We start from the raw sequence: 14,821 nt of genomic DNA on the forward strand, positions 1-14,821 counted from the left end.
GGGCCGGCGGCGCGTGCTCATCAATCTGTACTGCTGCGCCGCCGAGGACGCGCGCTTCATCACCGACCCGGGCGTGCGCAAGTGCGGCGCACTCAGCCTCGAGCTCGAGCCCGCGCCCGTCGACGGCGCGCCCCCTGGCCGCCGCGAGATCCGCGCCGCCATGCAGTTTGGTGACACCGAGATTAAGGTCACCGCCGTCGACGTCAGCACCAATCGCTCCGTGCGTGCCGCCATCGACTTTCTCTCCAATTGAGGACGCGCCGGCGCGGAGCCAGCCCCCTCTGCCCAGCCCACCCTGTTTCGGTCCCGGGGTCTGGGGAGCCGTAGGGCGGAGGAACCTGCTTATGCCCCTTTCTCCGCCCTCCAGCCCTGGGGAGATGAGGTCATGCGAGGGTGGGTGGGGACACATCTAGAGACTCGGGCTTTGGGACTGGGCCCTGGTCCACCGACTGGAAGGAAGGCTGAAGAGCGCTGCCAAGGACTGAGGGGATGAGAAAGACAGAAGAGGTTTGCAAGACGGTGCGCCCAGCCTGGCAGGGGTGTGTGACCCCGAAGACAGAATGCAACAGAAGACTTGAGCCCTGTCCTGGACTGGAAAGGGGGGAGGGGAGAGGCCAAGCAAGGCAGGCTGCAGGAGGAAGGTTCTGCAAGGCCTGGACCCGAAGGGCTGGAACTCGCTCACTGACGGTCTTAGCCCATACAGGGAGCCGGGCAGAGCAACCCTATGCCGCTGGAAAATGACTGCAAGTGGATACTAGAGGGACAGGGGTATTAGCACCTTCCTGGGTGTGGTACTGACCACCCAAGTATGACTCTTAATTGTAGGAAGGGCAGTAGTTGACTGATGGGGAGAAGGATACATTATTAAGGCGAAAGAGGTTATGAAGGGATGTGGAGGTACCGTTCTGGGGGCCTTTCCTTCAAGAAAAAGTACATCTGGGAAGGCCCAAGGACACCCTATGAATAACCCACTTGCACCCCACCCCAGCCATGGAAGGGCAGTTGGGGGTTAGGGGGATAGGGAGAACAAAGAGAGCACTGGAGGCTGGTCTCAGCTCTGCCATTGACACAGTGTGGCATTAGGACATTCCCCGATCACCCATGGGTCTTAGTTTCCCCAAGTGTGAGACGTCAGGCACCTCCTTCCAACTATGACATGCAACAGACCCAACTGCCTGAGGACCCTAAGGTGACAATAAAGCATTTATGCTCAAGAGGAAGCCACAGCCTGCTGGCATCACACAAGTGGGGACCGCCAATAGTGGAGTAGTGTTGGGGTTGTGGGTTCTACAGAAGGGAGAAAGCTTTCAGCTGTTCACAGGGCTGGAACTGACCAGAAGGGGGTGCTGTTGTCTCCCTGCCAAGCATCCCAAACAGAACTCCCCCTCTCCTTAAGGCCTCTCTCTGGCCTGGACAGGAGGCCCCACCCCATCCAAATTAGTTGTCTTGGCAGCTAGTTCCAGGAGTAAAATGCCACCTGTGCATACCTCTTTTGGGGCTAGGTGCTACACCACCACACCCTGCCCTTGCCTCCTCAAAGAATGAATTTACCCAAGACCTTCCTTGGCCCACCTGTGAAAAATTGGGCGCTCTCGGGACTCCAGAGAACAAAAATTCCTCTAGCCTCTGGAATCCATTGGAAGCTTTATTTTTTAAGGGTTTTATCCCAACCAGTCATTTAAAAACCAAGTAACATAGACCTGAGGGGTAGGGGTTGGGCACTGCACCTCCCTCCTACTCACCGTGGACAGCAGTGGGGAAGAGGGAGTGTCGGGAGAGGTGGCTGAAGCAAGACAGCAGCAGCAGTAATGGGGCAGTGACCTCACGACATCACAGCCAGCTCCTTTCTCTCCCAGACCCTGGCTGGAGCCCCTATGGCTTGAGGTGGGGAGTGGATAGAACCCAGCCCAGGCCCGCCCCCACCCCTCCTCAGAGACTACTCAGGAGCTCAACCCATTTCTTCTGGCAGGAGACTGAGGCACAGGGAGAGGAGGAAGTGGGAGAGGCAGGGTGGTGGTGTGAACGAAGGCGGAGGTGAGAGGTGTTGGCGAGGCCCCAGCTTGGAGGCCTCTGACACTCCACTCCCACGTGCACCCCGGGGAGGGCGAGGAAGCCACACCATCACGCAGCATGTCGGGGAAACGAGGCGGGGTTTAAGGCTGAGGGGCCACCAGGTAGGCGGGGCCGCGGGCCTCAGTCGAAGCCGTGCCAGTCGCTGTGCTCGGAGTCGTACTCTAGTTCAGCACCCACGCACTTGACACCATCCAGCAGCATGGGTGTGCCATGGTGCCGGTCTGCAAGGCGGGGGTGCAAGTTGATGTGCCACACTGTGACCCTGGCCCTACTCCAAGGGGACCCCTCCTCCTTCCCCCCAGGAATCAGCTGGGGGGAGGGCGACACCCGCCAGGGAGGTTGGGAACCCTGAGCCTCAGCAGGGCTCCCGGAGGGGGACAGAAATCCTTGGGGCCAAGTTCACACCTCCCTCCTGCACTCACCCATGACACGTGCCTGCACTGTCACGCGCACGCAGGCACCGGCACCGCCTTCACAGGCTAGTAGCATTTCCTCTTTGAGGACACCCTCCTTGTGTGCTGAGTATTCACACTTGACGCTGTAACCTGCCCGGGGACAGGGGCAGGCGATCAGCACCTCCAGGGGCCCCCCGATCCTGTCCCCAGACCTCACTGTCCCACCAAGACATGCTGAGCCTCCTCAAGAAAGGAGCAATGATAGTCCCCCATCCCCACAAGGAGGGGTGCACAGGCCTCAGAAACTTCGCATTCTTCAATGAGCTGGAAGTGCCTCTGGCCTACAGACCTCCCCAGTATGGCTCCAAGGGTGAAGCAAGATCAAATTCAGGCTTCCAGGAGGAAGACCCCTGATTCCTCAGAAGGAAAGCAGCAAGAGTGGGTGATGGGGAAGAAGGCAGTGGCCCAGGGCAGGCTTGGAGTGGACCAGGTGGCAAGAGGCAAAGGCCTGAGGGTCTCACTGGATCCACTGAAGGGCAAGATCATGAGGAGGTGTGTTGGGAGGGAGACATGAAACTGAAGCTGGGGCTCTGAGGGCGCTCTGCATGCAGCACACTGCAAAACTGACACCCTAGCCTCTGCCAGGCTGGGGGTGGGGGATGGAGCAGGACCTCAAGCCAGCCTGGTAGGGAGAAGCAGCCTGAAACCCAAAGCCCTGGACTGCTGGGTGCTAGCAGTTAGCCACCCAAAGTTCCTGTGGCTCCAGCAGGTTCTTCCTGAGGGGCAGGTGAGAGGGAGGGCTGGAGGCCTAAAGCCAGTTCTTCAGTGGCTCCCATCTCAGCTTCATCCCCACTGAGGTAACAAGTATTGCTCGATGGCAGATGCAGCCCTCCAACGTGAGCTCACAGACTTCTGTCCTGGGAGTGAAGCCTGGGCCTGGGACCTGCTAACTTGCCACATTGCAAGCTCATAAAGAGGCACGACAACTCTGATTTGCAGAGCTGCCCATCCACCTGAGCTGAGGGGAAGGGAGCACCCCACGTTCGCACTCCCACTAACATCCAGGCCCTGCTGGAGGAGGGCAGGCCTCCACCACCCCAAGGAGGGGACACACCTTCAGGGATGGGCATGATGCTGAGCAGCTTGAGGTGCAGGCTAGGGACAGGTGCCTCACGGATGTCCTTGCTCAGCCTGCGCACTGGGGGCAGAGTGAAGGTAATCTCATACTTATGCAGGATCTTCAGGAAGCCAACCTGCAGCAGGAAGGGGCGAGAGGGAGGCACTTTCATTTACTGTTTCCCCCAGGGACCCCCCGATCCTGCCACCTGTGATCCTTGTGGGCCCAGCACCTGCTTCCCTGGGGAGCCCAGGGAGCTTAACTCCCTCTATCACACCAGCTCGTCCATACCCCTGGCCTCCTGGCTCCAGGCCCTTTGACAGAAGCCCTTCTCCTGAGGACCTCATCCCCACAGCTTGGTGAGCACCCTCCTCAGCATCTGCCTCATGGGCCCTGAGTCCTCAGGTACCCATTATACAGATGGAAAAGATGGAAGCCAGGAAATGACTGGCTGGAGGCCACATGGTGTGGCCAGGGTAAAGTCATTCCTAGACCTGTTGGCCACTCCTGCCATGAGTGGCACACGGCAAGGCACCAGCCACTGCCCGCCCCACTACCAGCACCTGTCCAGAGCCAGTAGCCCAGGGTCAAGGCCGCTGGGCCTCCAGTCAGTCATATGGAGACAGCAGACAACACAAACAGCACAGGCTGAGGGCTAGGATGGAATTAGATAAACGGACACTAGCCCAGCTGTATCAGTCCAGAGCTGGCCCACCCGGGCTCCTGCCTGCCCTGCTGCCACCTGACCCTGGATGCCTGCTTGCCCACTCCAAGGCTCTCTGTGCCCAACAGCCACTGCTCACAGCCCAAGCAATTTCTGTTGTTCATACAGTGCTTGGCAATTGATGCCTCTGGGACAGATGCCATCCTTAGAAACTCCATGGTGTGAAGGGTCAGAAGCTGAGGTGGCTGCTGAGCAGGGTGGCTGATGGGAGCGCCAGTCCAGCTGTACCCCCAGTTCACATGGGCACACACACTCCTGCTCATAGTTACTGGAGCTGGATGGCCCTGCCCCTGGGAACAGGTGAGACTGGCTGCATGGAGCTTTTAGCCTTTCAATTGGACCAGGCTGATGTCACTGCATGATAAACCTCAAACCATGTGACCTCCTCATGCTCTACTGGTGGAGGGGGCATAACTCTCAAGAAAGTTTTCTGGATGTACCTGCCAACTGTAATCCTGTGACCCAGCTGCACCACTTGCAGAATTTTCCAGGGGAAATACTCAGAGATGTGCAAAAAAATACTCATCATTGTCCTATTTATAACAATGAAAAACAGAAACAGCCCTATCACCCAGGAATAGAGAACCATCTAAATCAATGATGACACATATTCATATAATGGAATACTAGGCAGTTGTAAAACCTCATGGAAAATTATTTACTAACATAGGCAGAAGATGATTCACAACACAAACAAGCAAAAAACAGCATGTAATTGTGATACCAGCTTTTTGTTTATGGAAACAAAGCTAAAAAACGAGGCTGGAATGACACACATCAAAATATTAGCCATGGTTATTTCTCGATAGTATGTCTGTGGGTACTTTAAAATGTCTTCATATTTCTCTCTGTCTTCCAAATTTTCTCTAATAGACATAAATAAATTTTGCAATGGGGATAGGGAGCTATTTTTTTTTTTTTCCTTTTTGTCTTTTTTCGTGACCGGCAACGGATCGCAACCCTCAGTGTTGCCCCCGTACCGGACCGGGACCAGCCACGGGATCGAAACCCTCGGTGTTGCTCCCGCCCCTCGCTCAGCCAGTGAGCGGCTGGTCTGTATGTGGGATCCGAACCCTCGGCGGGAGCGCCGCCGCGCTTCTCAAGCGGTGCACTACAGGAGTGCGCCACCGGGCTGGCCCGGGAGCTATTTTTAAAAGTTTTGATTCAATCTCTTTATTCCCTTGGGGAAGTTGTCAGTTGTGCGAGAAAGAGCAAGCATTTTAGAGTTGGACAGAAATAGATACAAACCTGGCCCCTTTCTGAGCAGGACAGCAAGCCCCTCCTCAGGGTGGTCTCCATGGACCAGACCCCCACACCCTAGTCGAGCACTTCTGCTCAACTCTGGACCCCTGCTTTATTGACCAACCCGAAGATTTCACTCCCCATCTTCTGCAATCCAGCTGCTCCAGAGCCTCCCTCCTGCCTGGTTCCAGGTGGATGTAGGCTCCAGCAGTGCAGTGTCCTAGCAGCTGGAGGGGCACACTGGAGGTGTGGCCATGAGGAGAAGCAGGTGCTCCACCGAGCAGAAAATGTGGGGTGATAAATACTACTGCAGAGAACCTAAGTCAGCCGGAGATTTGGCAAAGCAGGGTACAAGCAGCCACACCTGTCGTCATCATTAGTAGCTTCACACCTGTGTCATATACATACTTTCATTCTCACACCAACTCCATGCAGTGTGAATTGCCTCCACATGAGAGAAGAGGAACCGAGGTGACCTGCCCAAGGTCACACAGCCACAATGGCAGGCTGCGACCTGAACCCAGGCCTGTGGCACCACAGCCTCAACACCTACCTTGCATTGCTACTGTCTGGGAAAGGCTGGTGACACCAGCTCTGATCCTCTTGATTCGCGTTGCACTCATCTCACTGAGATTTCACCACCTACTCTTACAGATGGGGAAGCCAGGGCTAAGGGAGGGGCAGAGACGTGCCTATGAACCCAGCTGAGAGGAAAGTGCCCAGAGAGGCCTGGGAGGCCAGGCAGAGCCAAGGAGGAGGTGGAGGGAGGCAGGCTGATGATGGAGGAGGTGTGCATGTACCTTGACCAGAAAGCTGCTGTCGCTCTCCTGGGTGACCATGACCACTGAGTCATGCAGCTTCTCATCGAAGTGGACATGGCTCTGGCAGCCTTCTGCATCGTGGCCTGCAGCGAAGCGGAGACTCCGGACTCTGGGCTTGTTGCCTAGGGAGAGTAGAAGAGGGCTCCACAGGCTGGGCTCCTTTCAGGGCTAGGTGGACACTGGATCCTGAGGCTTGAGGCCCCCACCCTGCCTCTGCGAGTCCTCCCACAAAAAATGCCCCCAGAGACTGGATGTAGAGGGGGACTCAGGGATTGGTTAGTATGACCCCTCACTTGGAGGGGATGAGGCTAGCACCAGATATAGGAAGAGACAGTCCTGCAGACTCCCATCAAGCAGTGGGCAGTGTGCAGCTCAACCCAGGCCTGTGGGCACCGTGCCAGTACTCTCCGTCACAGTGCCAAGCTCCCCATCCCTGGGACCTTCTCTCCCAGGTCTGTCAATGCATTAAGCCCCTGCCTGCCCCTCCTGATGACCCCAAGCTGGGGGAACAGGGACAGGAATGGGACCTGCCTGGGATAGGAGAAACAAAGGGAGTCAAAAAGCCCACCTAGGAGAGGCTGCAGCTGCCACTAAACCTCACTGATCACTGGCAGGTAAGGAGGAAGAATCCACAGGAGCCTCCCAGAGACACTTTTCTCTCCTCTGCTGAGCCCACCATCAAGGCCCTCAGATGTCCCTGAGCTGGGTCAGGTTCTCCAAGGCTGGAAAGGGCAGAGGGCTGAGACAGGCAGAGTGGCAGGGAGCCAGGCTCAGGGCCTGGGCTGGATGGTTGCTCGAGCTGCAGGAGGCCGAGTACATAACCCCAGTTCTCTCTGAGCACCCCAGCCCATAGGCCTCCTGACAGCCCTGCCCAGCATCCTTCTGGTGGGGGGGCCAGGGCCAACCTTGGCCTGGGTTCTTCGACACTCAGTGGAGACCCTGGACCAGCTGGCACATCTACAGTGCCTGCTAAGCCCCACAAACCTGACCCTAAAATTTTACGTTTTCCTAAAATCCTCCATTAGCCCTCCTGGACTCTGAATGAAACCCAAATTCCTTTCCACAGCCTGTTGTGTGGCCCTGCCCACCTTACCAGTCTCACCACAAGCCCCTCATATGCCCCCCCCACCTCCCAGAGTAGAATGGGGGTTGGAACATGGAGACACAGGAGCACATACCTCCACAGACTAGCAGGCCAAGGGGTCCCTGCTAGGGCTGGGGTGAGCCCTGGGACCTGGCAAGCACTGTCATATTCCTACACATACACACAGCTGCTGCAGGCCCTGTGTGCAACAATGCCCCCTCCCACCAAGGCCCACTGGAAGCCCTCATGCAAAGCCTGCCCAGTAGGATGCACTCACCCCTGTTGGCTGCAGCCATGGACGCCCTCCCTGCCACTGGGTGAGATATGCAGCTCCTGACGGACACCACTGCTCAAGCTCAGCAGCCTCCCATGCTCCAAGGACACCAGCAGGAGCCTGAAGGATGGGGGTGGGGAAGGCAGGGGTCAGGGCCACTCATGGGCCCATGGCTAGGGGAGAGCAGAGGAGCTCCCTTTAGGAAGGACCCAAACACCTCCCACTGCCCACATTCCCCGAGAGCCCTCACCCCTGCCTGACACCTTGCTGACCCAGGGCCCTGCCAGCACGTGCCGAGCTGCAGCTTCTGGGTACCAAAGTGCCAGCAAGGGACTCTTGCACCCAGCCCACCTGAAGCTGGCAGGAAGGGCAAACTGGAAAGGAGGGGACTTCACTGGTGCTTTCCAGGGGCCAGTTCTGGCACTGCTGACCCCAAAGTCCAGGGAATGGGCTCAGAGGCCACATTATTCAGGTCACACACCCAGTGCAACAGAAGGCCTGGTGGTGGGCAAGAAGAGGGAACCATGTAAGATAAATGTGTCCTTGGAGCTTTCCCTCCTAGGGATCAGTCAGGGCCATGGGCAGAACAGACACTCCTTGTGGGGAGGGTGCCCCCACCTGAACCTACCATTCAGACCCTGGCCTGAGTCTCAGGGTGGCTTCCCAGTCAGCTCCCCAAGGGCAGCCTCAGTGCAGGGGCACCCGCAGGAAGCCTCTGATGGGCCAAGCTGGGACCATCAAAGCATCAAAAAGAATAATGAGTGCAACTGATGGAAACAGATGGAATACACAACATCTGGCATTTTCTCAGAGATTATTTAAAAAGAAGAGAGAAAGCAAAACAAACAAACCCAAACCCTCATTTGTCACCACTGACAGTAGCAATGCCCTAACTCTTCACTCTGTGCACTGGCAATTAAAGAGAAACAATTCAGCCTGTCTCTTGGCCTTTCCTGTAACTAAATTACCTTGGTGGTTGAGGAAAAACTCTTCTTTACAGAAGAATTCTAGCTGATAAATAACAAAGGAATGACCAAACACTAAGTCATTCTGCAACCCCTGAAGAAACAAATGCTGGAAACAACAAGAGTCAGTGGATGCTGAGCCCCGAGGAGAAAGCTGGCAGGAAGTAGATACTCTCAGATGCCCAAATGCTGGGGACAGATGACATGTACTCTCAAGGGGCATAGCACAAGTCTGCAACGGAGGGGTGTGACACACACTGGTCACACACAGAGGTCACACACTGGTCAATCTCCCTTCCCTCCCTGTGGGACAGCCTGACACACTGATGTGTCCTGACGTGAGGCAGCCCAAAGTCACAACATCACTGACGAGGGATTCCTGCCAAAAATGTTTAACCTGGATTAATCGAGCCTCGAGCTCCAACTTCTCATTTACTGAAAACAGAGGACAGTGGAACAAATTAAATGACTCTGCAAGAAAGTGATGAGACAAACCCGGGAGGCAGGACATTCTACAGGACCACTGACCTGTTTTTTTCACACTGCAAGAAGAAAAACAAAGGGAGACTGTTCTAGATAGGGAATCAGTAAACTACAGCCGCCTGATTTTTGTAAATAAAGTTTTACTAGAACACAACCACCCCCACTCGTTTACATGTTGTCTACGACTGCTTTTGCACTAAAAACTACAGAGGTCCCGACTTACCATTTCTCAACTTTATGACAAAGCAAAAGCGATACACATTCAGTAGAAATCGTCCTTCAAGTACCCATACGACCAGTTTTTCACTTTCAGTACAGTATTTAACAAATTACATGACATACTCAACACTATTATAAAACAGGCTTTGTGTTAGATGATTTTGCCCAACTGAAGGCTAATATAAGCATCCTGAGCACAATTAAGGAAGGCCAGGCTAGGCTAAGACGTTCGATAGGTTAGGTGTGTTAAATGCATTTTTCCACTTAAAGATATTTCAATTTACGATGAGTTTATTGGGACGTAACCCCATTGTAAGCTGGGGAGCATGTGTACTTTGAGTAGTTGTGAAAGAGACCATATTACCCACAAAGTCTAAAATATTTACTATCTGGCCCTTCACAGAAAAAGTTTTCCAACCCCTGCTGTAGATTAACACACACTTAAGAGACTAAGAAGGCAGGATAATCTACAGGACAATTGAACTAGTTTTTTCACCACACTGGCTGCAAGAAAAATAAATGGGGAGGGGGTTTCCAACTTCCTATAATAAAAGACATTTGGGGGCAATCAGGAAATACGAATGGCCTGGTTATTAGAGGACACTAAGAAATGAGTTCATTTTGTTAGGTGAGACAATGGAATTGTATTATATAGAGAAGTCTGTCCTAATTTTTTCAGAGAAATACACTAAAGTATTTAGAAATGAGTGACCTTGGCTGGTCCAGGGAAAGAAGAGAAAGCACAGGGTGGACTCAGAGTCAGGGGCTGGGCCTGCTGAGGGTATAAATCTCAGGTGCCGAGCTGCCCTGGGAGCAGATGTGGCCTCACCTCCCTCCCCATGTCCCAATGCGAGAGAAGTCTACCTAGCCCAAGCCCTGCCTCATGGGCAGGACGTGCACAGCTTGGGTACCAGGAGCCCCCTGGTAGGAGGAGGCCTAGAGAGATGCAGGGAAGGACAAATCTTGGGTCTCTGGAATGCAGGAGCAGCCAGGGCAAAAAAAGCCCCAGGCCAGCACCCCTCCCTTGGAGGCTAGCTCCCAGGCTCAGCCCAGGGTGTAGGGAGGGGAACTATGCCCCGCTCACCTCTGGCCAGGGCTGCTCTGGGGCCCATCACCTCATCCCTGGAATGTTCAGCTTATCCCCAGGGAGCCTGGCCTTGGAGAGGTGGCCTGCCCCCTAACCCACCCACTCCTGCCACTCCCTGAAGCTGTGGACTCAGAGCATATGACAAATGGCCCAGCCCAAGGGTGCCAGGCCCTCTTCTTACCTTGCAGAGGCTGCTCCAGCCACACCTCTGCAGTCAAGGGGCAGTGACAGCCCAATGTCCACAATGTCCCTCATCTCTCAGGATACTTTCTGGAGGCTCAGGTGAAACTCTTAACCAGTGGCTGGTGAGCAAAGGCTTCCAGGGCCTCTTTTCACAAAACACTCTGACCTAGTACATGCAGGGCTCCCTCCCTGATTTCCCCCCAGCCTACTACCTGACCACTGCCTGCCTCTGCCGAGCCATCCCCTCTACCAGGAATAATCCCTTGTCCCCCATCCACACCTTAGCCAGGGTCTCAGCCCCAGCATCCAAGCATGCTACCACTCCACCCCCCCAAATCCCAGGATAGGCCTGAAACTCTTTACAGGATCCCCTTTCTCACTTATGGGATCATTCGATATCTATCTTCCCCACCTTACAAGGGCAGTGACTGTGTTTTTGCCAAACCCTATGTCCCCAGAATCCAGCACAGCAACTGACAGGGAAATGTGAATGGCCCTTTCAGCTATGTTCAATTTATACTTGTTGAATGAATAAATGACCACACTAGATGAGCCCAAGTATGGGCCCTGGCTGGGTCCTCCAGGTAGATGTGGTGTGGTAATAACCAGCGATTCTAGACTACACCAGAGGCTCTCAGAAAGAGGAACTCCCCACCCCACTGTCTTAGCCAACTCTGCCCTGGAGGCCACCCCTCCTTCCCTCACAGAGTGTGGCTTCCCCCTGGGCATTCTTCTGGCCTTGCTCCAGTCAGCCAGCCACCAGCCTGTGCCTACCTTGACATGGAAAGCCTGCTGAGGTCAGTGACCCACGTCTCACTCAGTGCCCAGAGTTCAGTGCAGAGCAAGCACTCAGGAACTGCCTGTAACCCTCCGGGCAGTGAGAGCACAGAGAGGGGAGGCAAGTGGCTTCAGGGACCCAGAGGAGGCTGGAAAAAACCAAACCTCTTTTCATAACAGAGAGCCTGCTTGTCGTCATCCCCTGGGAGCTAGACTCTTATCCACACACAACTCATCAGAAGCAGGAAAAGAGGGCACTGGGCCTCCCCTGCTGCAGCCCTGTCCACAGAGAACTGCTAGGCCACTGCAGAACCCCAAGCTTGGCCCTGCATCCAGGCTCCTCCTGTGCCAGCTAAGTCCTCACTGAGGCCTAAGCCACACGGCCCAGCAGAGGCAGCAGTCCTGGTTCTGGTTCAGATTCAGGCTCTGCCCTTGCTGGCTGCATGCGCAAGTCATTTCTTCTCTGTCCGTCAGTTTCCTCATCTGTAACACAGGAATAAACAGTGGCCTCTTCCTCCCTGGGTTTGGTGAAGCTGTGTCTGAAGCCCTGTGAAATTCCCCCCCAACCCGACCTCTGCAAAAGGCCTGGTTTCTTAAGAAACAGCAATTCCAGCAACACTGGTGGAGAGACACTTCAGGCCAGTCCTGGAGGAGCCAGCAGCGGCCCTCAGAGTAGGCCCCAGGGACTTCAGCCTTCTCGGAAAACAGCTCAAGGGTTAAGTGGGCCTCCCTCCCCCTTCTCTCCTCCTGCCCTCCCCTTCTCCCACTCCCAGGCCAGCCAGGCCCCCAGGGAGAACCAGAGAGCAGACTACTGGGAGCTTCTGTTCCCCCCAACCAGAGGGGCTCACAAGGATGATGTGGAGAAGGTACATCTTGAGAAATGCCCAAGGAGAAACATGAAGCCCCCACCACAGCAAAAAAAAAAAAAAAAAAAACATCTTCCCTGAGATGGGCTGCCAACAAGTCAGGGTTGACAACCTGGACAGTCACAGGATGGGGAGGGCTGGAAAGCTGGGACAAGGGCTTTTGGGGCTTCTTTGGCTCTCAGATGCTCTCAGGGAAACTGTGGGAACCTTCCCTCTTGGGGACAGAGGGCTGCCAGCTCAGGTCCCTCCCAGCTTTAGAGGGAAAGCCTGCTTTGAGGCTACCCTACCCAGAGACATGACAAGTGGACATACGGATGGATGGTTACACAGGAACCCAGAGATCTCAGCAACCTAGACTCCTGCCCCACAGGGTGCTAGCTGCTACTCCAGGCTGTCCCATGCAGGGGCCCAAAACTGCAAACTGAAGAAAGGGCCAGACAGTCTGTCCATGACAAAGTGGAGCTCCTGAACCTGCCACCCTCTTGACCCCAATCCACACCATCTCTCGGCCCCAGCGCCAGCCCCAGCTTGTCCTCTGCTGTGTGGCTGGGGACATGTCCCCAACTTCATAGGGCCTCATTTCTCATTCATTCTTCAATCCCCATTCTTCAACCTGGTTTGAGGTCTTTCTCCAAGCCAGACCAGAGAAATAATCTTCCATCCTTCCTACCTCTCCCCTGCTCCCATTCTGGGGCTCAGTCCTGGCTCAAGCACTCAGTCCAGCAAAAGCACTGTCCAGCCTCCCATTAAAGCTCAAGCCTGTAAAAAGAACACCCACTGAGCCCTTAAGATGGGGCCACAATGACCTGCTGACTCCCAGAACCTGACATAGGACTGGGCACAGAGTAGGGGCCCAAAATACTTAGAGAAAGGCCTGGAAAGGCAAGGCTGGAGGTCAGGTGTGGCTGTGGCAGCGTCACATCAACGCAGCCTTTCAACTCAGCCTTGATGTGACTTCATTTCCTCCTCCCTCTAGCAGGCCAAAGGTGCCAGGATGAGTATGGGTGTTTTCTCTCGCACAAACAGTGGAGTGCAGGGGAAGGAGGGATGGTGGTTGATTGGAGAAGGGACCCCCTCCCCAACCATTCGACACCCTCCTGCCTCCCCAACAGGTGCTGCTCTCCTCTGTCCAGAATCCTCTCCCCACAGCGCCCCCTTGCCCTCAGCTAGGGGGTGCTTAGACTCCTTTAGCCTCCAGAATCCCTGTCCTACCCAGGTTTAGCTCAGACCTCTAACCCAGAAGCCCCAAGAAGCAGAGGCCAGGCTGGATCCATAGGGTGACAGCTGCCCCTGACCTTCCTCAGCTCCCTGGCGCAGAGTAACACCCTACCCCGACTTCCGAATGCCAAGATTCAAGAGTTGAAGCAAGCTGAGGCCTCCCTTCTCAGTCCAACAGGGTCCTGCTCACTAAACAGGAACACTAGTCCGGAATCTAAACAGAATCCCTGCTGCAAGCCCCCCGGAGGGCCAGACGTAGGACCCCTGTATCCTCTGCGGCCGCCATCCCCGTGGGTGTGGCACCCCATCTCCACCCCGTTCTCATCTTCTCCCCCCATCGCACCCATACCGAGCTGCGACGCAGCGGCTCTGTCCCTCAGAGATAATCCTGGGCGCTCCCCACCCTCACCTCGGCTGACGCAGGAGTATCCGGAGCCCGCACTCCCAGACATCACCGCCCTCCTCCCTAAGAGTGCCGAGGTACTGGAGGCTCAGAGAGACTACTCGTCCAAGGTCATACAGCGAGGCGGTGGCCACAGCGGGGACGAGGTGAGGAGGTGGCGCTGACCCCATTACACGCCCCCCTTCACTGCGTTACCCCCAGACAGCACGTCGCGGAAAACGCCTTTGTTCCACCCGCGTCCCCGGGACCTGACATCTCCCCAGCTCAGGTGCTGGGAAGTCCTGCAGGCCCGCCCCCGAAAGCGGAGCCCCGGTCCCAGCCCTCCCATCACGGCCAGTGGGGTCCCAGGCACAGACCACCTAGGACAGGGCAGGGCCGGGAAGGGATCTCAGCGGGGCACAACCGGGAGGCGATGGGAGTACGGACAGCCTCACCTTAGGGGGCCCAACCCGAGCCGGGCAGGGACGACCACGGCGGTGGCAGCGTTGGCGGCGGCGGCGGCAGCGGGGGCTCAACGGCGAGCACGAGGAAGGGAGCCCCGCGCCGCAGCCGCCCGCCTCACGGGCACGCCCCCGCCCCCGCCCATTGGTCGATCTGGGGGTGGGGCGAGAGACACTCCGAACCAATGAGCGGGCTCCGAAGAACCGCCAACGGACGCTGAGCCACTTGCGTCACGTGCAAGGGGCTCTGCGGCTGCGCTCTGCGAGCTCGCGCCTACCTTGGCCGGGGCGAGTTCTCGCGATGACCGTTGCCGGGGTTGGCATGGGGCAGGAGAGAGAGAGGAAGTAAGAGGAGCGCTTCGGCTGGGACCCGCCGTCATCCCTCCTCCTGCTAGGGGTTTAGCTCCTCCCGCCTCCGCCCCAACTTGGGATGGACCGACCCTGGGCTTT

At 56.0% G+C, this 14,821-nt stretch overlaps 2 protein-coding genes across 2 annotated transcripts in view; one reads left to right on the top strand and one right to left on the bottom strand.

The window, feature by feature from the left end:
• The window catches only part of HSPA12B (heat shock 70kD protein 12B), a 13,303-nt gene extending 13,050 nt beyond the window's left edge, over positions 1-253 (top strand). The window contains exon 13 of the mRNA XM_008587281.1: positions 1-253. Within this exon, the coding sequence (XP_008585503.1) occupies positions 1-253 (253 nt within the window).
• A 1,374-nt stretch (positions 254-1,627) lies between these two features.
• On the bottom strand, positions 1,628-14,468 carry LOC103602837 (chromosome unknown open reading frame, human C20orf27). The gene is made up of 6 exons (XM_008587273.1): positions 14,366-14,468; positions 7,734-7,850; positions 6,352-6,494; positions 3,583-3,721; positions 2,496-2,618; positions 1,628-2,294 (listed from the first exon to the last, which is right to left on the bottom strand). The coding sequence occupies exons 2-6, from the start codon at positions 7,750-7,752 to the stop codon at positions 2,194-2,196; spliced, it is 525 nt and encodes a 174-aa protein (XP_008585495.1). The 5' UTR covers positions 7,753-7,850; positions 14,366-14,468; the 3' UTR covers positions 1,628-2,193.
• Between the last annotated feature and the right edge of the window lie 353 nt (positions 14,469-14,821).

This window comes from Galeopterus variegatus, unplaced genomic scaffold, assembly GCF_000696425.1.
Source record: "Galeopterus variegatus unplaced genomic scaffold, G_variegatus-3.0.2 Scaffold4330, whole genome shotgun sequence".
Lineage (NCBI taxonomy): Eukaryota > Metazoa > Chordata > Mammalia > Dermoptera > Cynocephalidae > Galeopterus > Galeopterus variegatus.